Source organism: Natrix helvetica, assembly GCF_964273705.1.
Source record: "Natrix helvetica genome assembly, chromosome: Z".
Taxonomy (NCBI): Eukaryota; Metazoa; Chordata; class Lepidosauria; order Squamata; family Natricidae; genus Natrix; species Natrix helvetica.
Genome location: NC_138554.1, coordinates 104,321,863 through 104,347,183, shown reverse-complemented (window position 1 = coordinate 104,347,183; position 25,321 = coordinate 104,321,863). Strand labels below are relative to the sequence as shown.

At 33.7% G+C, this 25,321-nt stretch overlaps 1 protein-coding gene across 2 annotated transcripts in view; it reads right to left on the bottom strand.

Moving 5' to 3' along the window:
• MEOX2 (mesenchyme homeobox 2) overlaps positions 1-25,321 on the bottom strand; it is a 54,739-nt gene that overhangs the window by 5,987 nt on the left and 23,431 nt on the right. For both annotated transcript variants that reach the window (XM_081931918.1, XM_081931917.1), the window contains exon 2: positions 13,037-13,209. In XM_081931918.1, the coding sequence (XP_081788044.1) occupies positions 13,037-13,209 (173 nt within the window). The remainder of the gene's footprint in view (positions 1-13,036; positions 13,210-25,321) is intronic.

Below are 25,321 nucleotides of genomic sequence, written 5' to 3'. Positions count from 1 at the left end.
GGAAGTTCTGCCAAATTTGTAATAATAATCTTTTATGGCAATATTCTCTAGAGGAAGAAAAATTGGGCTGGTCAGTTCTAATCAGGCTTCAGTTTTCTTTCTGCTCATAAGAGTATATATCTCAGCCATTGTCTTTTGTAGAAGAATCACAAAAGAGAATGGAAAAACAGATAAAATTGCTTGAAATATAATAGGCCAAACTGCAAAGGTCATATGTAAAAAGAGGTGTAAATTGGCAAGTGTTGGTTAGTCTAAGGAAGTGAGTAAGCCTAAGGGAGTCTAAGTCAATCTAAGGGAAGTTAGGTTGGCTAGCACATACAAGCAACGCCTGGAGGAAAGCATAAGTTAAACCATCTGAGCTCTCTCTAAATTTAGATGTCTTTTGGCAAAATCAAGACATATTCTGTGTAAAAACAAGACAATCCTTTTCTCCCTAATGCCTTTTATTCACGTTTACTTCCATTAGACCAGGCTGTGCATAATGTCAATTAATTTCTTATTCTCTTGGCATGAGTCTCAGTACTTTCATATTTAATGAAGGGAATTTAAAGGTAAGTGCTCTAATTTAGAGAATGAATTGTCCAACCTATGTATTAGATTTCAAAGCTGACACAGCGATTAGATTCACACATGACACATAAGCATATTATGATTTATTTGCGACTCATCATCACACAAGTGTTGAGCCATTGGCTTATTCAGCAACCCTGGTTTAATAAATCCTGCTTTACTATGAAGTATATACTGAGCCAAAGGGAGACAAGTGGAAAGACCATAGCTCAATGGTTGAACATAAGCTTTGCATGCCTAAAGTTACAGGTTTGAACTTTAAGATCCCAAGTATCCATGTTGAGAAAGACTTTAAAGCCTTGTAATTGTATAAGGGACAAAAAGTGGTATAAAAATCAGTCTGGCAACTGAACCATGGCATAGGAATGCAATATCTGACAGACTGCCTATTTCCAATCACTTCTGAGATTCACCTGAGATTCTCTCAATTAAACTTGTCCTCCTATTAAGCCAAGAAATATACCTTCTCTGCAGCAGCCTCATTCCAGAGACACCTATGATATCCAGTCTCGTGGGGTTTTGGAAGATCTTTTAGGTCTTCTTCCTAATTCTGTTCACAGGCCTGGAAATAGTATCCTGTAGAATCCCTGATATGTTTTATTGATATAGTTATCTTTAGCATGAGCTGCCACATCTTGCTTCATGGGAGCCTTATCCTAATATCCTAGTAATAAACCCATGATAAAGAGAATAATAAACCCATAATAAAAATGAATACTTCTTTCATAGGTAAATGTAAAGTTAAAGGTTCCCCTCGCACATATGTGCTAGTCATTTCCGACTGTAGGGGGGTGCTTATCTCCGTTTCAAAGCCAAAGAGCCAGCACTGTCCAAAGATGTCTCCGTAGTCATGTGGCCAGCATGACTAAATGCCAAAGGTGCACAGAACATTGTTATCATTCCACCAAAGTGGTCCCTATTTTTCTACAATATATTGAAAGACGTCTGCCATTACCTCCTTCTTAGGTCTGAGAAAAAGTGATTTGCCCAAGGTCAGCTAGCTGGTTTAGATCACACAGTTTCCTAGTTTCTAGTCTGATGTCTTAACCTCTATACCAAACTGGGCTGTTAGAGTAATTGCAAAGTCCACATTTATCAAGTCAAACTAAGTAATATCCAGTATTAAGTATTAAAGTATTAAGAATTCTCTTAAAGATGGAATTGCTTTAAGAAGCCAATTCATTCAACATGCTGAAGATAATTCCCGCACTATGGAAGACTTTGTCTTCTTTGTTAGAAAATGAATTCAGGCTCACCATTCAACCAGGTCTTTTAAAATGCTATTATGTTAGGTATGTTTTAAAAGGTGGTTTAATAATTTGTTTTTTTAAAAAAATCTATTAAATTGTCGTATGGAACAGCACATAATAAATTAAATAGTGCATTATTGTGTTTTACATTCTGTAATATGTGCTAATTCCAGCTGGTAAGCAATAATGGGATAAAGTAGTGGTATTTTTACAATAATAAAAATTATTATTTTTATTATTATTTTTCTCAATCTTCTCCATTTGGAGCTCAATTAAAACACAGACACCTAAATTGATATTTAAGTCAATTATGAGGCTGTCTGGCATTCTCTTAGCGGACATATTTTCATAGGTTTCAACTCATTCTGATCTATTACTACTACCTTTTCATAGATTATTTCTTAAAACTTCTAACAATTATTGTAAAATTATATTGACATCATAAAGCATCTAGATCAGGGGAGGGTTGTCCGCAACCCGTGCACAACGCACGGATGCTGTTCAATGTACATTGTTCTTTGCCCATGCGCACTAAAAACCAAAATGGTGGCGGCCCAGCAGTGGCAAGGGAACCAGTTCAGGGACGTGGCAGGCCTGGGTCACTGCTGGTTCTGCGACCAAGGCCTGACTTTCAATACTAGTTCGGCTGAACCGGACCAAACCGGGAGCAAACCACCTCTAATCTAGATCTCATAAAATTGAAATAGTTCAGCTTTACCTCTTAAAATATTCTTTGACTGCAGTCTTCTTGGTAAGCTTTTGGAAGTAGTATACTGCTTCCTGCTTTCTAGGCCTGAAAGAAAGAGAGTGACAGGCCTAGCTGTTTTGGGGCCTTATTATGGGATTAAAACTCATCGTCTCCCAGTTTTAATCTGGTGCTTTAACTACTATACCAAATTGGCTGTCACATGCTAATTATTGGTTTTAAACTGAATTTATAATTAGTGACTTGAGCTAGTCATTTAAAATATAGGCTTTCAAATATTTTGTAAGTCTGCAATACTGCATATAATTATTTAACACTATTAAGTCTTATCATGTCAGTAGGATCTACTTTCAAGTAGATGTTAGGTAGTTAGACTGCCAAATTCTTACATCTTACTTATTAGGGAACAAATTACATAAATCTCCTTTGGAAATAAATAGGTTTGAACTCCATTTATCACTTGTACTAAATATAACATCCTGGATGTTTCATATACTATTTCCTCCAGAGATCAAATTTAGAGAGATGAAATCTGAACTTCCACTGGATTTCATGATGAGTCAATAATGGAATGGATATATGATACTGTAACGTGTCAGAAATAGGAAGCATGTATGAATTCTCAGAATTCATACATGCTTTAATGAATTCTCTTAAATTCCTACAGATCCTGAATACTTGAAAATCAGAATCAATACTATATAAACAAGAATGATTGAAGTCTTTAAAAAATGCATTTCTTTTCTTTATTTTTAGAAAAATAAATGTGTAAGTTCATTTTGCTTTTGAAATATTTTGATCCCTTTAATTAGTCAAACTTTATTCTGCACAAATCAATGTCAATTGCTGTATATTCCATATTCAAATAGTTATCGACTTACAACCAAAATTGAGCCCATAATTTCTGTTGCTGAGTGACTTAAGTGTTGTGTCCCATTTTATGACCTCTCTTGCCACAGTTGTGAAGTGAATTATTGCAGTTATTAAGTTAGTAAAATGGTTGTTAAATGAATCTGGCTTCCACATTGACTGGCATGTCATAAGGTAAAAAAAAGGTGACCACATTGCAGTTATTATCAATATGAATCAGTTGCCAAGCATCTGAATTGTGATCATGTGACCAACAGTTGTAAATGAAAAATGGCCATGAGTCATTTTTTTCAGTGCCATTATAACTTTAAATGGTCTCTTGTAAGCCAAGGACTATCTGAATTTTAGTGGAACTAAAACATGAATCATGTAGTTGGTGCAATATAAAAAGTATATCAAATTCTGGCCACCACATTAAACAACATTTTGCCAGACTATATATTAGTTAAATACAATTTAACTTGTGTTTCTAAAGTCAGTTACATTTTAAAGCAATTCGCAAAATAATTAAAATCATATTAAAATGATTAGATTACACTTTTACCATTAACAAAGGTAAAAATTATATCTTAAAACTAACAAGAAGTACAGACTACATGGTTTTAGGTTTTGGGATTTCATGCTAAGGTTTTTTTAATTGTGCACCCGATGAAAAGTTCTGGAGAAACTAAATGTTTACCCACCTTTTCTGCCATTTTTATTGGTCCTAGTAATGCCAACTATGGATTTTTCATAGCTTTATGGATCAAGACAGTTATATACCTGTATATTTACATTTATAGTTGGAAAATATTTTAAGTTATAGTCAACTTTATGAGGATGGACTTTTGCTTATGAACCTTTTTTACTTTTCTCTTCTTTTTATTTATTCCATTTGTCCCAAATCTAGTCCAAAAGATTTCCTAAGTCAATTTGATTATATGCAGCATGAGGAAGGAAGAATTAAAATCCAGTGTGTTCTAGATGATCTTTTGCTAAGATTAGTATAAATTTTAGTTTGTATTTGTAATCTGTTCACAATATTTCCAGACATTGTTCCCTCTGGAACAATGTTTTTTATTTTAAAACAAGAGCCTTATTTTTTTACAGAACAGCATTGACTTTTGATTTAATATTATTTTGGATTCTGACAATGTAATTTAGAACCCTAAATGAAATTACACATTTGTGCTACTACTTGGGAATAACCACAATTGACAATGGCAGAAATCTAATTTTGAACAAACCAGGTTATTAGCATAAGTTTTTCTAAATGCAATTATTTTTATACAAATTGCTTGTGAATCTGACAAAGAACCAAACCTGATACCACAATTCTATGGAAATATATTTATTTAGTGGGATTTTGTTCCTAAAGAGTGAAATCAACCTGCAATTAATTTTTCACAGTTCTTTATTTGAGTATATTTTAATGTCCTCAATATACAATCCATGTGGAAGTGTAAAGGGTTATGTCTGAAGAACTACAATGTTTCTAGAGGTACCAGATTTCACAAATAAAAGATAAAAAAACTATTCACAATTTTCATTATTTTCTTTTTAAACTTGATTCTGAATCCTCCTAGCAGCACTTTAAAAACATCCTACACAAGAAAAGTCCATTTAGCATCCAATCTTTTGAAAAGAAAGCATCTTAATATTTGTGGATTTATAAAGTTATCAGTTTGGGAAGAAGAGATGCTATTGTTATTCATTACAGTATTTTCTGAAGATTTACAATTTTATTGCAGCTTCAGCCTAACTAAAACTGAAGAAAAAGAATACAGTAGATTATTCCCAGCAGGAAATAGCTCCTACTTAAAAATAAGTTCTCTGTGAAGTAATCAATAATTAATTAGGGAAAATCATTACATGGATTAATGCCTTTTGTCATCTTTTTTAAAAAATCAGTCAGAATATTCTGAGTTAAACAAATGAAGAACAAAACTGGGAATAAGATCTCCAGCAATTGTTTTAAAAAAGACAGAAAGGTATGGTACTCCTAGTTAAAATCTAATGAAATAGTAAACTATTTTCATTTTGAATTGCTACTATTATTATACAAAGGATTAAGTCATACATGTTTTTAATATTTATATTAAATAAAGTATAAATGGACAAAGCAATAATAAGTATGCATCTTTAAAAAAAATGTACGACTATTTATTAATATTTACGACTAATATATATGATCATATAAAACTAGTATCATCATGGTAGTGTCACATGATGTATCGGGATTTTTTTCCCCTTCGCTAAACCAGGCATGGGCATGGCCAGTGCATGACACATCTGGCCTACGGGCCACAAGTTTGACAGCCCTGATATGAAATGATAAAATATTTATGATTATAAATATAAAAATAATAGTTGCACTATTATTTTTATATTTCATATTTATAATCATACATATTTTATTATTTTATATCATGGCTGTCAAACAGATGTGTGGTTTTATATTTTCTTATCATGTATGCCTTATTTTATTGTGCGTGTTCTATTTTATTTTATGTTGTAAGTTTTATGTAGTGAGTATGATGTAGTCTGGATTATTGATCTATAATAAAGAATTTTAATTTGAAAAGCAATCATTAAGATCAAATACTATTGAAATGGAACTGAATTGTATATAAGGAATATAAAACTCCATTAAAGTTTTAAACCATTAAAGATTATATAAAATCACAAGCAAATAATCAAAGCACCAAAAAGTAAGTCTTATCAAATGTCCATATCTATTATATCAGGGGAGAAAAGGTCACTTTTAACCACCTTTGGGAATGTAAGAACATCAGAATATCTTGGGACAAGGTGTTCTATGTGGCAAGTGCTGAAATACATAAAGAAAGCTTCCTTGATCCCACAAGATGATAATGTATAAGAGAATTTAAGGGAGAAGTGATCTAGAGTGTATCTGCCCCATACATCCCTGCGACCCGTCCACTCACACAGAGAGGAACTACTCCGGGTGCCGTCCTCCAGAGAGTGCCAGAGGGCAGCGCCCAGAAGTAGGGCCTTCTCTATAGTGGGCCCCACCCTTTGGAATGACCTCCCCCCAGACATCAGAACTACAACCGACCTTCGCTCCTTCCGTATGAAGCTGAAAACCTACCTGTTTCGACTAGCTGACCTGGCATAACTCTACAACCTCCCCAGCCCAGGGCATTTTTAATTGTAATTTTAGTTTTTAAGGGTCAATTTCACTGGGGTTCTAACTTTTTAAGTATTGTAACTTATTTATTTATTCTTACCTCCTCTATACGCTATATAATACCTTTGTACGTCGCCCCGAGTCCCTGTGGGGAGAGGGGGCGACTAATAAGTTCAAGTAATAAATAAATAAATAAATAAATCTAGTCTGTGAACATGGTACAATAGGTATAAACCTGTAACCCTTAGAGATAGACAATCCCATAGGTTTCAAATAAACTATTAGGAACATTTTTAATACAGCCAATACACAATAATATAATTATTCTTCATTATAGAGTTTTTCCAATTCTTAATGTTTCATCCAGATATATTACACATACTTTTAAAGTTCGTTGATTTAATGAAATCCTATTTTACAACTTTTCCAATCCAGAAAATCTGTTCTAATATACTTAGAATCTCATGTGTTTAATCTGGAAAGGTTACTTATAGATTCTTAATGCTGAAGAATTCTGGAATAGTCTATCCTTTGCTCATTCTTGATTAAAATATATTCTAACAAGCTTTTTTCATTCCAATTTATATTGTTATTTCCCTTAGACAGGTATATAAGGGGTCCTCTTACAACCATGTGTTTAATGGCCATTCAAGTTACAACAGCACTAAAAAAAGTAACTTTTGACAGTTTTTCATATTTATGACCATTGCAGCATCCCCATGGTCATGTGATCAAAATTCAAATACTTGCAATTGATTAATATTGATGACAGTTGTCATAAAAGTGTCCCAGGGTCACTTTTTTTGCAAGCTTCTGATAAGTAAAGTCAATGGGGAAGCCAGATTCACTTAACAACCATGTTACTAACTTAATAATTGTAGTGATTTATTTAACAAATGGGCAATAGTGGTCATAAAATGGGGCAAAATTCAATTAACAACTATCATACTTAGCAACAGAAATTTTGCACTCAATTACGGTTGTAATTGGACTACCTGTAGCATGGACTATAGGCTTTTGAAATTTGGAGAGGACTCATGGTTCCTCATGGACTCATGGTTTATATAATCATTTTTAAAATTATTTTCTGATTCATCATGCCCAAATATTAGATTGCTTCTATGCAGTCTAATATAAACATCATGCAAGGGTTATCAATGTATCTCATTTACTTGCAAATGTCTCAAAAGAAGTCTAAGAAACAGAAAGTCTCACATGACTCTAACTTCTCTCTTCAACCAGGACAATCAACATATTTCTACTGGTTGTCATATGATGGGATTTCATAGGTATGCTTAAAATTTCAGATGGCCTGTTCCGAAATTTGCAATTCTCTAAACTCCCATTTATCAGAAGCTATGTTGAGGATGTTATTCACTTAACTTTATCCCTTTAGAGGATTGGCCACCATCTCATCTTATCTTTTTTTTTCTAGGCAGCTGGCACATTTCCAAAGAAAACTTTGGGCTGCAGGCATCAATTTGTTTTGCTTTATTTTATTTTTCTAAGAACAATTATGGCTATATCAGACTCCCCCAAGGCAAGTACAACTTTTCAGAGAGTCTGTATGGCTGGGACACAATCTTTATTCTAATTGAAGAATCATAGATATTATGATAGTAATAAGCCATTTAGGCTGACTATGAGTTTCTTCTATTTGGATTCAAACCCAACAGCTTCTCTTCCCATGGTTCTCTCTGTGACATGTTAACCTGGTCTTTATTTTTCCATACAGTTTTGAATGCCAATTGTTTATTTACATTATTTGCATTTCTGATCTGTGAAAAAATAAATAATAATGAACCTTGACAAAATAGGTCCCATGTGTAGACTTTCAAATAAAAACAATTGGAGACCAGTGCTTTCTTTTGCAAAGTATACCAGCTTGCTATAGCAAAGTTAAATGGCTTCCAAAAGAGGTGCCTGAAGATGGATCAGTGTCAGCAGGTATGTACATATAATTTTATCCCATTATTCCCATTATTTAATGCAACAAAAACAAATAATTCTGTGAATGCAGAGTTGTGAAGCTATTTAAAGCTTGTTTACATTTGATGTTATAAAGCAAAAGTTTCATTGCATATTTATCATATTTAACTGACATAAATTTTCTAACCAAAAGAAAAATGTCCAAAATTCTTTTTTCACAAGTCCTATCCTTCTGCATTCTTCAGATATTTGGTCCCAAAATTTCTAGAATAGCACACCAGAATTCAAAATTCTGGAAAATAGTTCCTATGCATACGGAAGATGCCCAAACAAAGACGGATGGAAATCTTTTTGCTTTGTCCTTAGAAAAGGCAGGAAATGAATATAGTAACTTTTGAATACAATTTATTCAAAACCCCACAAATTTTACAACAGATAGTCCTCACCTTGTAACAGTTCATTTAGTGAACATTGCAACGGCACTGAAAAATGTGGCTTATGAGAAGTTTTTCATACTTATGACCATTGCAGCATTTCCATGGCCACATGATCAAAATTCACATGCTTGACAACTCTCTTAGGGTCATGAGACCAACTTTTGTGACCTTAAACAAAGTCAACGGGGAGGCCAGATTCATTTAACAATGTCTCAACTGCAGCTATTCACTTAACAATTGTGGCAAGAAATGTCATATAATGGGGCCAACTCACTTAACAAGAGAAATTTGGGGCTCCATTGTGGCCGTAAGTCGAGGACTACCTGTATTGATCAATAATTGCAGCTAATTTGATACAACAGCTTCCACTCCCCCAAAAGATAAAGGAAAAATAATTTCTATATAACTTTCCCATCTGAGGATTCTATAGGTATACATCCAATAAAAAATTACTATATATATATACTTTGCATCTTAAAAATCTCCTTCCACCTCTAGGAGAATTCTATAATTATACAGCAAAAAGTGTGTGAGACAAAAATATCTCGGCAAAATAGCCGTTTATTGACTTTTTTCTTCTCACTCACTCCCTTCCCTGAGAGCTTGTAAAGTTCTGATATATCTCAAATTATGCTGGTGGTGTTGCAGTAGCATAATAAATTATTTATTGTGTAATTGCCTTGGTAAGGCCACACTTGGAATACTGCATTCAGTTTTGGTCACCACAATGTAGAAAAGATGTGGAGACTCTAGAAAGAGTGCAGAGAAGAGCAACAAAGATGATTAGGGGACTGGAGACTAAAACATATGAAGAACGGTTGCAGGAACTGGGTATGTCCAGTTTAGTAGAAAGAAGGACTAGGGGAGACATGATATCAGTGTTCCAATATCTCAGGGTTGCCACAAAGAAGAGGGAGTCAAACTATTCTCCAAGCTTCTGAGGGTAGAACAAGAAGCAATGGGTGGAAACTAATCAAGGAGAGAAGCAACTTAGAAGTGAGGAGAAATTTCCTGACAGTTAGAATAGTTAATCAGTGGAACAGCTTGCCTCTAGAAGTTGTGAATGCCCCAACACTGGAAGTCTTTAAGAAGATGTTGGACAGCCATTTGTCTGAAATGGTATAGGATTTGATTACAAAAAATTGAATAATTGCTTTGGGGACACCGCAATCATTTCTGCTGCTTCATTTGTTACTTCATTTCTTCTCTCTTCCTCCCCCCCTCTCTATCTCTCTATCTCTATCTGTCTGTCTCTTTGTCTCTGTATCTGTTTCTGTATCTCTGTCTCTCTCCCTGTCTCTGTCTCTTCCTGTCTCTCTCTCTGTATCTCTCTCTCTTTCTCTTTCCGTCTGTGTGTGTGTGTGTGTGTGTGTGTGCGTGCGTGTGTGCATGCATGTGAGTGTGTGTTTGTGACCATAACTTTCCTATTAAAAGCTTGAGCGCAGGGTAATTATAATCTGTCTTTGACATAATGATTGTTACAGCACCCACATATTCATGGGACCAAATTCAGGTCCTTTGGAGCCCATCCACACAAATGATTCAGTTTAACTCCTTCCGCATACCTATTTCCATTTGTGCTCCTTTGACTGCCCTACACACTGTTACCCCAGCCAATCTCACTCCAACTCCTGCCATTCTTAACTGCCCCAGCTGACTTTTGTCATTTTCTTCCTCCCATTGCTGATGTGGCAAGCCTGGCCTGCCACTTCATGAATTAGCCTGAGGTCTTCCTGAGGCATTGGGAAGGCTGCACGTGGCCTCGGGAAGGTCTTGTATTGCTATCAGTTGCCTCACAAAAGGCCAATCGAGACCTGATGTCAGCAGCAGGAGGAAGCAAATGGCAAAAGTGGAGTAGCAAAAGAAACTGGGGCAGAAAGGTTCATGACAGTGGGTAGAGAGCAGGACAGTGAGGGGACAGTGCAGAGCAACAGGACAATCAGGGCAGCAGCACGCAGGATGGCCAATAGGGAATAGATTTGGATGAGACATAGGCAGGTGAGGGGAAGTAGAGGCAAGCAGAGGTGGGGCAGAAGAAGTGTGAGATCCTGGCGTAACTACCATCACTAAGCAGTATATTCATATAATGTTTTACCTGAGTGCATTTCTTAGTAATGGATATTCTGTTCCCAATTAAGGTTGTTAAGCAAGGACTACCTGTATTAATTGTATCTTTCAGTGTCCTTTCTATTATTGTTCTCTTGATCTAATAAGATTTTGGATTAAAGTCAATTTGTTCATTAACTGTTGTATCTGATGTAATGGGCTATGATCAATTAACTTATGTTTAATAATACATACGTTGTTCTTTATGCTGCATACATTTTTTTTCCTCTAAGATCCCTTGGTGCTTTTTCTTTTTTACTGTAGAGAATTAATGTGATTTGTTTCTGTTTTAGACATTACCTTCTTTTTTATTGTTAATATAAATAAATGGGTTTCCTTTAAAATCACCTTTTGAATTGCTTCAATATCATCTGAGATCATAGATTTAGATAATAGATTTATATTTGACAGTATGAATCCCAGATCAATGGTTTCATAGTCATTTCATGGCTGATTTGTGATTTGAATAAGCCACCAGCAGGTGGCCAACCTTGGCTAATTTTGAAGAAACTAAGTAAGGTCTGTTAGTATTAAATTTTAGCCTGGATAGGACAAACTTATAAAATGTGGGGGCTGTGGATGAGAGTGGGACAGAATATAAAAATAAAGATTATAGAAGACAATGGCAAAACTCTTCAGTACTGTAATCAAGAAAGGTATATAAATACATCTATAATCACTAAGAGTCTAGCTTAATTCAAGGCATTCCATCTAAGCACAGAAATCCCAAATGCAATTTTAATTGTTGGAAAAACTTGAAGTGAAATTTTGGGCCATTTAGCTCAGTACTGTCTATATTGATAAATATCAGCTCCATAGGATCTCATATATGGGTCTTTCAGGAACTGATTTTCGAAACATTCACATGCTCAGGAATAAGAACTTCTGAAACTGTTAGAGGAAGTATTATGCTATTGTTCTGGAGCTTAGTTTTAGTTAATGACATTGCATGAAAAGTGTGCTCTCTGTTACTGAAATAAAATTCATTCCTAACAGAGAATGAATAGCTTAGTAAGGTAATGGTTCCCCTGCACATGCGTGCTAGTCATTTCCGACTCTAGGGGGCAGTGCTCATCTCTGTTTCTAAGCCGAAGAGCCAGCACTGTCCAAAGACTTCTCCGTGGTCATTTGGCCAGCATGACTAAATGCTACCTTCCCACCAAAGTGGTCCCTATTTTTCTACTTGCATTTTTTACATGCTTTCAAACTGCTAGGTTGGCAGAAGCTGGGACAAGTAACAGGAGCTCATCCCGTTACATTGCACTAGGCATTCAAACCACTGAACTGCTGACCTTTTGATCAACAAGCTCAGCATCTAAGCCACTGAGCCAATGCATCCCTATGAATAGCTTAATTGAGTACAAAAAAGAAAAAAAAATCAGATATTTAATACCTGGTATGAGATTATCTGTGTTTCTGTTTATTTATATTATTTTTGTTTATACTGTATCTGGTTATTTAAACTATAGTAGCATCATAGCAATAAGTCATTAATTAAAACAAAGCCACAGAACATAGCATAATCCTTCCTCCGATTTTGTCTGTCTCAGAAGATCTTATTCCTGAGCATGTGAAAGTCAGTTTCATGTATGAACAAAGGTGTATATACTTAGCAAGCATCTGGCTCAGTTTTTATTAGCAACATCAACATCAATTCTGCCCATAATTATTTTAAATGCCAGAATTAAGTGAAGTGTATGGATGAATGGAGATTACAATAGAGATATTTGATAAAAGAAATAAAAGGAATCATGCTGCCACTAAGAGAAAGCAGGCAGGGTGAATAAATGGACAGTGTCTCCATCAGGCAAAAACTAAGATAATTAATTCACCATGCTGTTATAGCGTGCAAATTCTAGAAATATCTTTTTTAAATGGTAATTATTGTTATCCAATACGGATATACATTATACAAATGTTGCATTATAATTGTATTTTATTTTGCACATTCTTATGTCTATTTCTAACTTGGTTTGATCTAACATGAGGTGACTTACAATCCCGCTTGGAACACCATTAGTTTGTTCTCTATCCATACCTGTCTTTCAGTGAGATCCAGGTTCACAGCTATTTCGTATCTCCGCAGCCTGGTGAGGTAGTTATGATGGGCAAATTCTGCTTCTAACTCTCTGATTTGCTCTTTGGTGAAAGCTGTTCTTTCTTTTCTTGGTTTGCTATTGACCTCAGATTTGTAATTTCCCTCTTGAGAATCTGAAATAAAGACAAAATCAGGTCTGGAGTCAGAAAAATTCTACAATTTATTGGCAAGGAAATATTACAGGTGAAAATATTATTATTGATTAAAACAATATTGTTATTGATTATAAAAATAAATTTAATAAACATGCTTCTAATTTAAAGTTATTTACATTGACTGGATTATTATATAATACCAACTCTACCAATGCATTACGGACGTCAATACTAAATATCACTTTAGTTATTCTTTCGCTGTTTTGGTATTTTATATTGTTTTATTTATTGGTTTGATTATAAATGTGAGTTACCCAGAGTTGCTTAAATAAATACCTTGAAATGAATCTACAACACATTCCATGTCAAAATATTAAGGAGACAATCATATGTAAATTATAAGGTCATTTGGCCACATTGTGCTTTTAATCACCAACAACCTTGAGCAACAGAGGGTGAACTGGAATTTTTCTCAGCAATTCATGGGATTGTCAAAGTAAGAGTATATCAATCCTAGGTTGGATAATTGGTGCATGCCAATTAAAATCAGTAGTGATTAATGATTTCAATACCCCCTTATTAAATCTAGGTTGAATTCATTTGTTCAGTACAAAATGTTTTCTATGCAGTAATAAGAACTTCTATAGTCAACCCGGGCAAAGACACAAATTACTAATATATGAACCTAATGATACCTTTGTAATTTATACCAAACTGCCATCCCTTAATTATAATTGTTTATGTCATCAGTTTCAAAAGGGAATATAGTCAAAAATTTTATAATGCTTTTATGGAAAATTCATTTAAGAAAAAAACATTTTAAATGCTTTTAATAATTAAAGTATAATATTATTAGGTTTTTTCCCCCTCCAGTCCTCCAGGAGTGCACTTGTTATTTTTTATCTATTATATTAACTTGCTGTGAAAGTTCTAATTTCATAGTATAATAGTAATTACAGTCTATACTAAACAAATATTTATTCTGAATCAATTATTACATGAAATTGTATCATATATCAATTTAAGAGTGTTTTGACTATTTCTGTTCTTTGATATTTTTTGCTTTTTTTTTACTTGATTGATACTGCTTTTATGAAAAAGATAAGAACAGAACCCTTGGTCTTTACAGCATATTGTTAATTTATGGAAGTTATATCAAATTAGGAAGTCATCCCATACAACATGCTCTTAAATCAAACTATGATTTAGTTATCATATTTTTTTTCTTCTCTACCACCAAATTTAAAAGCTATTTGTTTCTAATCTTGGCTATGTTATCTGCTGTAAATCCAAAATTAGCTAGTGTTCCACAAGAGAATCACTGGTAAACTTTTGGCTTCTTCAACCATCTTAAAAATGTCACAGATAAATTCACACTTCGGCTGATGATTTAAATAGAAACTGCTTCAGCTTCCAAAAAGACAGTCTCATAAGTAGAATCTTTATGTCACTGAAGGATACATCGGCATTCTGCAGATTATCTTGTTCGGCCACAAAATGTTTAACGACCACAACTTCTTTTAAGCTGTAAAAGACTTGGATCCATATTAAATAACATTCTTTAGAGAAACAATGAAATAATAATAGGTTTAAGGATATTTTTATGATAATCTAATGATCATTGGTAGTAGCCATTGAGGAAATATTTTATGGAAAATCCACAGGTCCATTTATTTATTTAAAAACATACATTTAAAAAATAATCGTGTACTTACCTGTAACCGTAGTTTTAAAGAGTTATCTGAATTCACACCATGACTTATGTACCTATATAAAGCCCATTAGGAATCTTGTATAATCTCATTCCCTATATGCACCATGTTACTAGGTTCTTGCCCTAGCCTTTCAATTTGATAACACAGAGTTCCAAAAGACCAGATCACCTGAGATCAAGTGGAATAGGAAGGAGAGTATATGAATTTTCATAGGACTATTCCAAGAACTGCAGTAAAAGTGATTAACCAGTATTTCTTCAATGTGAGCTAAACCTCAAGGTCAAGAAAATATGCTAATATTTTGAAGGTCTTCTGAATGCAAATTAAGCACTTGGAAATATTGCAAATAAGAAAAAAATGTTGCAATTTATTGTTTAATAAATGTGTACCAATGTTTATAAGTATGCATTGAATGATATTTACCTACACAAAATTACATAAGTCATTGCCAAACAAATTAGATAAGACATTTGCCTCTGAAGTATTCTCATGTATGAAATAAGACCATGTCAAAAATCTTGATGCCTGGGAAAGGAAGAAATGTATCCTTAAAAGCAACTCTAAGCAATTTTGAAAAAGAGTTGAATGAAAGAAAGTAAGGAAGAAAAACTAAATAATTTTAATAGAAGAGAAAACGCATGTGCTAACTTTAAAAGATCAACAACAAATCAACCATTTCAGTGGGACCCCTGCCTGTTTGTGGGTCAAGCAAGAAGGATGGGAGTTGAATGCTTGCCAATCAATGTTTTAACTTCTAACTTCTGACTGTGGTTCTATATAGATGCAGATCTCTTGTGTGTGAATCATATAAACTCCAATAAATAATAAAGTAATCCATTAAATGTATAAAAAATAAACTTTAGAATACAGAATAGACAGTATCTGGACCCTCACATAATGAAAGCAAGACAAGCATCCCAAAGAAATCTTCCTTTCCCTATATTATTAGCAATATATGGAATTAGGAGAGGATATAATATTTGGGTTTTGTTGGCTTTAAAAAAAGATGTAAGAGTGAATGTGATCAAAGTTGGTAACCAACCAACCAATCAAACTTTATTACAGTCACAGACCAGCAAATAAAAGCATTGAAACAATAATAATACTAAAAAATAAAAATAAAAGACAGAATAATTGATTGATTTTTTTAAAAAAGTTGATAAAATTAGGGGTCTTATATAATTAATGACAGCAGAAAAGATTTCTTTAGTAATTACTTGTTTAAGGTTTTATTGAATCTTTCAGCTCAGAGGCAGTTTATCTTTCAGAAAAAAAGTTGCTGATAGATAGTAAGAATAGACTAATGCCATTATGATCTGTTTCTGACCTTCTCAGAGAAATTATTTTGGGATGTCGGAATCATGAAACTTAAGCTTTTGTCTTGTATCATAAAAATCTGGCCTATTTTTCTAGCCTGAATAACTTTTATCAGCTACCTTGGCTATACATACATACATACATACATACATACATACATACATACATACATACATACATACATAACCAACATGTGGGTTAGGCATGCCTGTAAAGGAACAAAATGACAGGCACAACTGTGGATCAAAGACCCACTCTTCAAACATACAGCAGCATCACAAATAGAAACGGGAAGGATTTCAATCTGCAACTGGGTCCACCATTTTCAACCTCCTTAGTTATGGAAGTTTCTGATGCGATTATTTCTTCATACTTACAATAGCTTGCCAGACAAAGCAAGTGCCAACTTGGTGACATTTTACACTTGTTTTATACTTTTATACTTATTCATAAAGTAAAGACCAGTAGCAAGCAATGGTGAAAGTTTCACCTTTTAAACTTCAGCCAGTAATAAGCCAGTGAATAATTATTGTCCATTGAATAATATGAGTCATAGCAAAAAAAAAAGAGGGGGGATTATTTGCATTGTAAACTAAATGATTAGGTATGAATGCAGAATAGATCACATTATGAGAACCTATTTGCCTTTACTAGCAAAGTAGCAATGTTTCATTGGCAGTTTCATTGTGTATCACCGAATATTCATAGACTTGAAGGCTTGGCAAAAAAATTATGTCCTGACTGTTAATCTTAGTGTTTTCATCTCTGCATGATTGTTTGTTTTATTCTCAGTAATTTGTTTTATGTCATTAATTGAAATCTTTATAAATATATTGAAATATATTTTCATACATAATTAATCATAATTAAAAATAGTGATAAAGAGTATACAAGATTACTTACTATTTAATCAGGATGAACAGTTAATAATGATAAAATAAAATAGCTAAGGGTACATTTTTAAAAAACTATCTACATATAGCCATACAACAGAAAGGAATTCATGCTGAAATTTTTATCGTTTTCTCATAATTTGTACCAAAGAAATAAATGGAAAAGATATTGTCATTAGAAAATAATGATACTTTTAAAAAAGAAAACCATATGATGGTCCAACTGATGTGATCCTTTTTTCATTCCAGTTTACTCCAGATATATTGAACTATAACTTCTGCTTACTTTAAACAATTTATAGAGATGGGTCTTCTATTAGAAAAATCTCATACAAACTGGAAAATTAAAGTAACAAAAAGTGATCTGCCAGAACTTTAAACCTGACTTACAATTAAAGTGGAAAACCTTTGGCTGATTTGTATAGCTGATCTGTAATATTACTATGAAATCCTTACCAAAAATATTGCTTATAATGGAATGGAATGGATACCAAAAGGGACAAAGAAGTGAGAATCTTAATAACTATATTAAACAGAATAAACACTATGCTCTTTTGCTAAATCTTTCTTTCAGATAAAAAAAATTCAGGATTGTTCTTATCCATTCTTCATTTATAAGGGAAGCTAAATTCTTGATTTGTGCCTATTCTTCTCTATTATCCTTAGTTCTCTTTTAAATTCTAGACATACTTTCAGCAGACACTTGTTGTTTCCCTTTGTATTAGTTAATAGTATGGCCCTGAATATTATTACAAAAATTATGAATTTATCAGATCCAGTTTAGTTGGAACAGTTGAAAAAAAATGTGGCTAGACCAAAAAAATTACCAATTCTTCTCATTTTCAGTAAATCTTTTTTAGAACTATCATCTGGTCATTATTTCAGCTGCTGCTTAGTGAATGACATGAAATTATTGAACCTCCCTGAAATACAGATTGTCTTTTACAATTTCAGGAGTTCATCTGTTTAAATAACAAAACACTATTTGTGTGATGTAATGTATGCTACTAATCTAATCATTATACCTTCAGGAACTACCTAAGCTATTCCTAAGAATTCACTCTGGTATAATCACTTATTGTAATGTAATTCATAGATGCCAGTGGAGCAATACATCTGAGAAACTAAGAGTAAAAATACTCTTGAGATTATAAATTCTGGAGGAATTTAACATGATACTTAATTTTAGGACCCTATTTTTGTTTCCTTTGTCTTTTATTTGGTCTTTTATTTTGTACCATGTTCATTTTCAGTTAAAGCCAAATTAATTGGGATAATTCTTCCATGTGTTCCTCTACTTATTGTTTTGCTTTTCGAAACAGGTCAATGTTATTTTGCTGTAATTTGCCCTTTCAATCCTTAGGCATTTCTAGGCAACAGGTATTGAAAGATTTCATTCGTTTTTGAGTTCAGAATTTATACTGAGTATCACCTGAATGTTTTTTTTTCTTTGGTGGAAAATGGCTGAAAAAAACCTGGAAGACATTTCTGGAAAGATTCATGTCAGCTTCCCATATGTTTTGCAGCTGTTGCAATTGAAGCAAAACCCTTCAGTTTTCCTGTTCTACCTCCATCATACGCCAAATGGTAGGTTTAGCAGCGGCAGTAGAAGAGGAAAAATCTGGAAGGACCACGTAACTTGCTCCTTCTCCCCATATAACACTTTAAGTATTAACATATGGCATATAACACCTGAGGTTAAAGGAAGACATTATCTAAAGGATATATTGTACTCCTGCCCTTGTTCCAATTTGCATATATTTTTATAAAATGTAAATAAATTGTCAGAGTGATTGTTCAGTTGGTAGCCTTTGTTCTACCAAACTTTTGTTCTCTGTGATTAACTCAATAAGACAACAAATATCAGGAAACATACCAGCTTGCTTCCAAGAATTGTTTCCTCTTTAGGCTCTGGAATGCTCAGGGGGGATCTAAAATTTAACTGCTATGGCAAGAGAAGAGATTGCTAAAGGAGAGAAGGCTCCTTTTAGTATGGGATTGAACCTTTCAATACCTAGGCAAATATTCAACTGTTCTCTTTTTTGTGTATGACAAATAGACAAAGAAAGAAACTGCAAGGCACATGGTTATAATTATGTTATCTGAGAGAATTAAACCAAGGAATTAGATTCAGATTAGTTTTAGAGTCTGTCTGTCTGTCTGTTTGTTTCTCTCTCTCTCTCTCTCTCTCTCTCTCTCTCACACACACACACACACACACACAGTCTGTCGTTGACAATACTGAAATCACAACTTTAACTGAATATTTATTCTACGTACTTCAACATTTCTTATATTTCAATGCAGCAATATTCATTTATATCACATCTTTATTATTGTTATAAATATAAAAAATAAAGATATATTTGCTGGTCTGAATTATTTGTAACTCAGACCAGAAAATATATCCAACACGCCTTCCTTTCCCTTCCTTTCCCTTCCTTCCCCTACAACAACAACTCTAGTTGGGTTGACATAGCATCAACAGCCAAAAGTCACCTAGCTAACTTTCACAGCTAAGATGGGAGGGTATCCCACTTTCTAGTCTAGAGCCTTAACCACTAGGCCAAACTGAGCTAGTGATGTCATATATTATTCTAGCATTCACTACTTGAAATTTATCTGCTATGACTTTATACAGGTTGTCCTCGAGTTACGAATGTAATGAAGCCTGCCCATTCCATTCATAACCTGAAGATTCATGGTAGTAAATCTTGTACCTTGAACAAGATCACTTGCTTCTTTCACCCACACGTCCCCTAATCAAATGCAAGGCTAGATAAGTGCACATGAGGTATTTCAAGGTGGGGAAGGCCATGGGGCGGTACTGATGGAACAGGCCACCTACTAAGACCATCAAAGGCCTCCCCAACCCACTTAAATACCTCATTTCCCAATGCCCAAATTTCTTTTCCCTCCAGCCTGGATTGCTTGCCTTGTGAAGATCTACCAAGCAATCTTCAGCCTCTTCCTTTTGGCGTCCATGGGAATCCCCTGTCCCATTGCAGGCTGAAATGGAGCCTCTGGGGCTGGACCTGGCTCTCCAAAATTCCATTGGCCCTCCGCAGGCATTCCCCTGCCTATTGCAGGCTGAAATGACATTTCCAGGGGCAGGCCGCTAGAGGCTCCATTTCAGCCTGCATCAGGCCAGGGAAGGCCTGTGGAGGATCAAATGGAGCCTCAGAGGGCCAAACGGGGCTTTGGAGGGGTGGATCCGCCCCATTTACATAGGCAAGGTGCTGGGTAGCCAGGAACATGCAAGACAAATGTTGCAGAGCCTCTGTGGTTGTTCGCAAGGGTGAACAACTGCTGTGGTGCTACAAGATTAATAGTTTCGGGCCTTGTTCGGAAATGCTAAGGGAATTGACTGTGTAACTTTGAATATTTGCTAAGGGAACGCTCCTAACCTGAGGATTACCTGTATATTCCACACATTACTAAGTAATATCTAACATATTCTTCACTCCCATAAGTGTTATATATAGTTCCAGACTGAATTGTTAGTTTCTTGCTGTTCTCTGAGCTTGATTGTTTTCTTGAAGATTATCAGACCAAGTACATCATCAATTTTCTTCACAATATATATAATATAGTATTGTGATAAGCACCCCTACATACACAGGAAAGTGTTAATTGTAGCAGTTCTTGAATATGACCACACTTGCACTCAAAATTTCTGTTGCTAAGTGAAATATTTTAACTTTTTTTTTAAAATAAAAAGTATTTTATTAAAAACAATTAAAACATTGAACATAGTGTAAACCGTTCTGGCAAAATCTATGCCATACATGCTAAGATGTCAAGTTACACATTGTATCCACCCTGTTTTTTAACATTTGATCCAAATCGTATTTACAAATAAAAAAGTATCCTATTTCCAGCTGTGTTGGTTTGTGTTTATCTTATACATTCTCGCATTTATCATTTCATACATAATTCTAGTCTCCATTCTATGTATCTTAGCCTTACCCTATTTTCCCTTTTATGTTCCAACTATTAATAAAATTTATCCCAGATCTTATATTCTGATTCATCTTTATTCTTCAATTCCCATGTCAATTTATCATTTCAGCGCAGATCAATATTTTCCTAATTATTTCCCCTTCTAGTAGGGTTTCCCTGTTTTTCTAATTTTGGGCAAAGACCATTCTTGCTGCCATGATAATGTGCATTGTTAAAAAGATTATCCCCTTGTTGTATTTCGTGTTTGTAATTCCCAAGAAAAATAGTTTCGGTGTTAATTCTATTTCCTCTTCGGTTATCTCTATCAACCACTTTTGGATATTCTGTCAATATACTTTTGTTTTTTGGTATGACCACCACATATACTAGTACATTTCTGGTTCATGATCACATCTCCAGCAATTTGGCGATGAATTTCTAAACATTATGGCAATTCTTGTGGGCTGAAGGTGCCACCTTCATAAATAAAGTTATAAAATATTTTATATAGGTTTTCCTTATATGGTATTGACAATGTTATTTTCCTGTTCCTTTCCCATAGTTCTTGCCATCTGTCCAAATGTATATTATAAACACAGTTTATCGCCCATGCAGCCATTGTCTGCTTGACCCGCTCTTCTTCCATCTTGTACTCCAATAAGAATTTGTAAATCTTCTTTATTTATTTATCTTTTGTCTCCAAAAGAATCTTTTCTATTGCCATCAACTCCCCACTAATGCCGCACTCTCTCATACCTTTTGAGTAGTGTGATTGGATTTGGAGGTACGACCATCATTCCAAATCTACCCCGTTCTTTCAAATCTTGTCTCGTTCTTAATCTCCCTTCTTTATCTAATATATATCTTTATATTTTATATTTATATTTTAACATTTGTTAAGTGAATTTTGCCCTTTATGACTTTTCTTGGCACGATTCTTAAGTGAATTATTGCATTTGTTAAATTAGAAACATGGTTGTACATCAGTGGTTCTCAACCTTCCCAATGCCGCGACCCTTTAACACAGTTCCTCATGTTGTGGTGACCCCCAACCATAACATTGGTGTCTCTGTTTCTAAGACCATTGAAAATATGTGTTTTCTGATGGTCTTAGGCGACCCCTGTGAAAAGGTCGTTCGACCTCCAAAGGGGTCCCAACCCACAGGTTGAGAACTGTTGTATATGAATCTGGGTTCCTCATTGACTTTGCTTGTGATAAGTTTGCAAAAGCTGATCAGATGACCCTAAGACACTGCAGCCATCATAAATATGAATCAGTTGCCAAGCATCTAAATTTTGATCATGACCATGGAGATGCTGCAACAGTTATAAGTATGAAAAATGGTCATATATCACTTTTTTCAATGCTGGTGTAATTTTGAACAGTCATTAAATGAACTGTTATAAGTTGAGGACTACGTGTACCTTGTTAAAATGGATACAATGGAAGTCCCACGGTGGTTTTGGAAGATTGCCTTAAACTAATTTGTGAACTGTTGCTGATACCTTTCTGATCTTTCCTTAATTTTTTTGTCACCTAGAATAATAAATATCTCCTAATTTCTTTTGGACATTGTACATAAATAAAGTACATATTTGTCTAAATAGAAATAATGTAACTATTTAAAAGGATCAATTGGTCCAGAAGAGAAGGAGAAAGACAAGAAGAGAAATAAAGATTAAAAACAGAACTGAAACAAATTAAAAGTTTACAAGATTATTTAATAATTTTATAAATTATTAATTTTATAAATTTAATAATTTATATTACTTATTGTGCCATTTGCTGCACAGAGAAACTCATATAATGGAATATATCCTACATCTTTTTCTTCCATTCAATTAAGTTAATGATTTTTATTTCAAGAGTAATGAAACTAGCTTTAAAATTATTATTCATTGATCACTTACACTCCAACATTTGAACATTTGTGTAATTCAAACATAAAAATGTTAAGAAATATATATGTTAACCGCATATTATTTTCTATAAAAGAACTACTTTTTGTGTAGAAAAATAATATATTTGTTTTAATGTTGCATCAAATAAGACATCTTGTAAAACTGAACAGAAAAAGCAAAGAATTTTACTGTTTGTGTCTCTATTATCATATTAAGTTTTGTTTTTCAGAACATGTATATTGTTTTCAGTGAAGGTGAATAATTATTTTGGTTTCTATAACTACAATTTGTGCTGATTTTTGAGTGTGACATAACTGTGGATTACCAATTATACTGAAGTACAGAGGAAATTTGTGCTCATTGTAAGCAACATTTATTTTACTTTTGTAAAAGCATTTAAATAAGCATTTACAGCCTTATCTATGAACAAATTCTCACTGATGATCATTCTGCACACACAAAAATGCTCTGAATCAATTTTTATGTTAATTTGTTTGCCCTTAGAAAAGCAGACAGGTTATGGGGGAAAATGAGAGCAAATTTTTATATACAGAATAGCTCTAACTCTGCCCCCTTCAGGTAAGCCTGGAAAAAAAATCTGAATTATTTATGATCCATTACATGACAAAAGCTCAAGAATTTGCAAGTTTCAAAAATAATAATAATCCAAAATGTCTAGCAATTTCAAATTTTGGTTATCACGTTAGTGAACAACATTGATTTCATTTTTTTACGGTTCCTTTTCTTACAGGGACGGGAAGGTCTATCAGAGATGTTGCATAGATATATCTTGGCCTATATATACACACACAAACAATTTGCAAGAGGCAATGAAATATTAAGCAATTTATTAAATATTTAGGACATATATAATAAAAAGCTAAGTACAGATTTCTTTCCTCTTGCTCATTTTTAAGGAAAATTTATGATGAAGAAGATACTAAAAATGTTAAGATAGACATCAGCTTACTTAGATTACAAACTATTGTGAACAGACGTTGAGATACTTTGCATCTCTTACTACATAGTGCTTTTCTTACATTCTCTTGGTTCCAGTATTTTTCACTAAGTAGCATAACAACAAAAGAATTATATAAACAATAGGAAATATTATTGTTTATTAAATGTATTTGTCATCAGTACTAAAGCAAATACTAAAAGGTTTCACTGAAACTACATAATACTGAACAATTAGGTACAATCTATAGTTTACTGGTGAAATATGATTCATAAGCCAATGCAATGCACTATTGTATAATTAAATGGAAAATCTGAGTATAGTAATGGAGAAGTAAAGTGGGATTTCAATGGAAAAATATTTTCTTCAAATATCATACTCTGAGAAAACAGATGTAAGATATTTTACCACCATACATCATTCCATTTTAGTTCCTAAAATAAGTGATTCATTTTCTGAAAAATGCTGGAAATATGTGTATGATGTGAAGTCTCATGCATACCCCAAAGGAGTTGTACTTCAGATGAGATCACATTGCTTTCATCATTTGATCAAATTAGCAAGATCTTGTGATTACAACTTGTTAGCATTCAAAGTTAAAAAAAACAATTGTCACAAGATTATCATTGTTTCTTTTTCCTTATTTTTTACATATAGCGTCTACCTATCATTTCCTCCCCTTTCTCCAACACTCAGTTGTTATTTTTCTTAAATTCTATTTTCCATTCCCATCTGACACTTTTTGAATAGAAAATGACCCATATACTATCTATTTGCATAGTACCCAAGCAACAAAAACTGCCTTATCACATACCTTTGTTAAAAGAAAACACAATATAATTCAAAGTTGAATGGTGCCATGAACTGATTGGAACACATGTAGTGCATTGACAATAAAGGTTTGATTTGATTGGAATAAATTTGTTCACTCTTCTTTTGGCTCAGTTTTAACCATATTTTAAGTTTCCTATACTTAGCAATTAAACTGAAACACTGATAAAGACTGGTTGAATATTTTCAGAGTTTTTTATTGCTTTGCTGAAAGAAAACCTCATATATTTGGAAAGTCAACTGTAAAGGCAGCTTGCACAAAGGACAATCAATGGCAGTTAGTATTAGCAATTCACCAGTACTTAATATCAGCCTTGTATAGTAACAAGTATAGGACTAAGTGTGATATGGCCCAATTCTCAGAAATACTAAATATTCAACAAGGGAGCCATAACATGTACATTGTTGTATCATTTTTCCCTGTTGAACAAAAGACACTTGAGTTTCCTGATGCTATTTGCTTTGCAAATTCCATTGAGTCTGCAAGAATTATAACGTACACAGGTAGCTCAAGCAAATCATATAGCAATACTAACTCATAGACATGCTTAATCAATAATACCTGTAATATA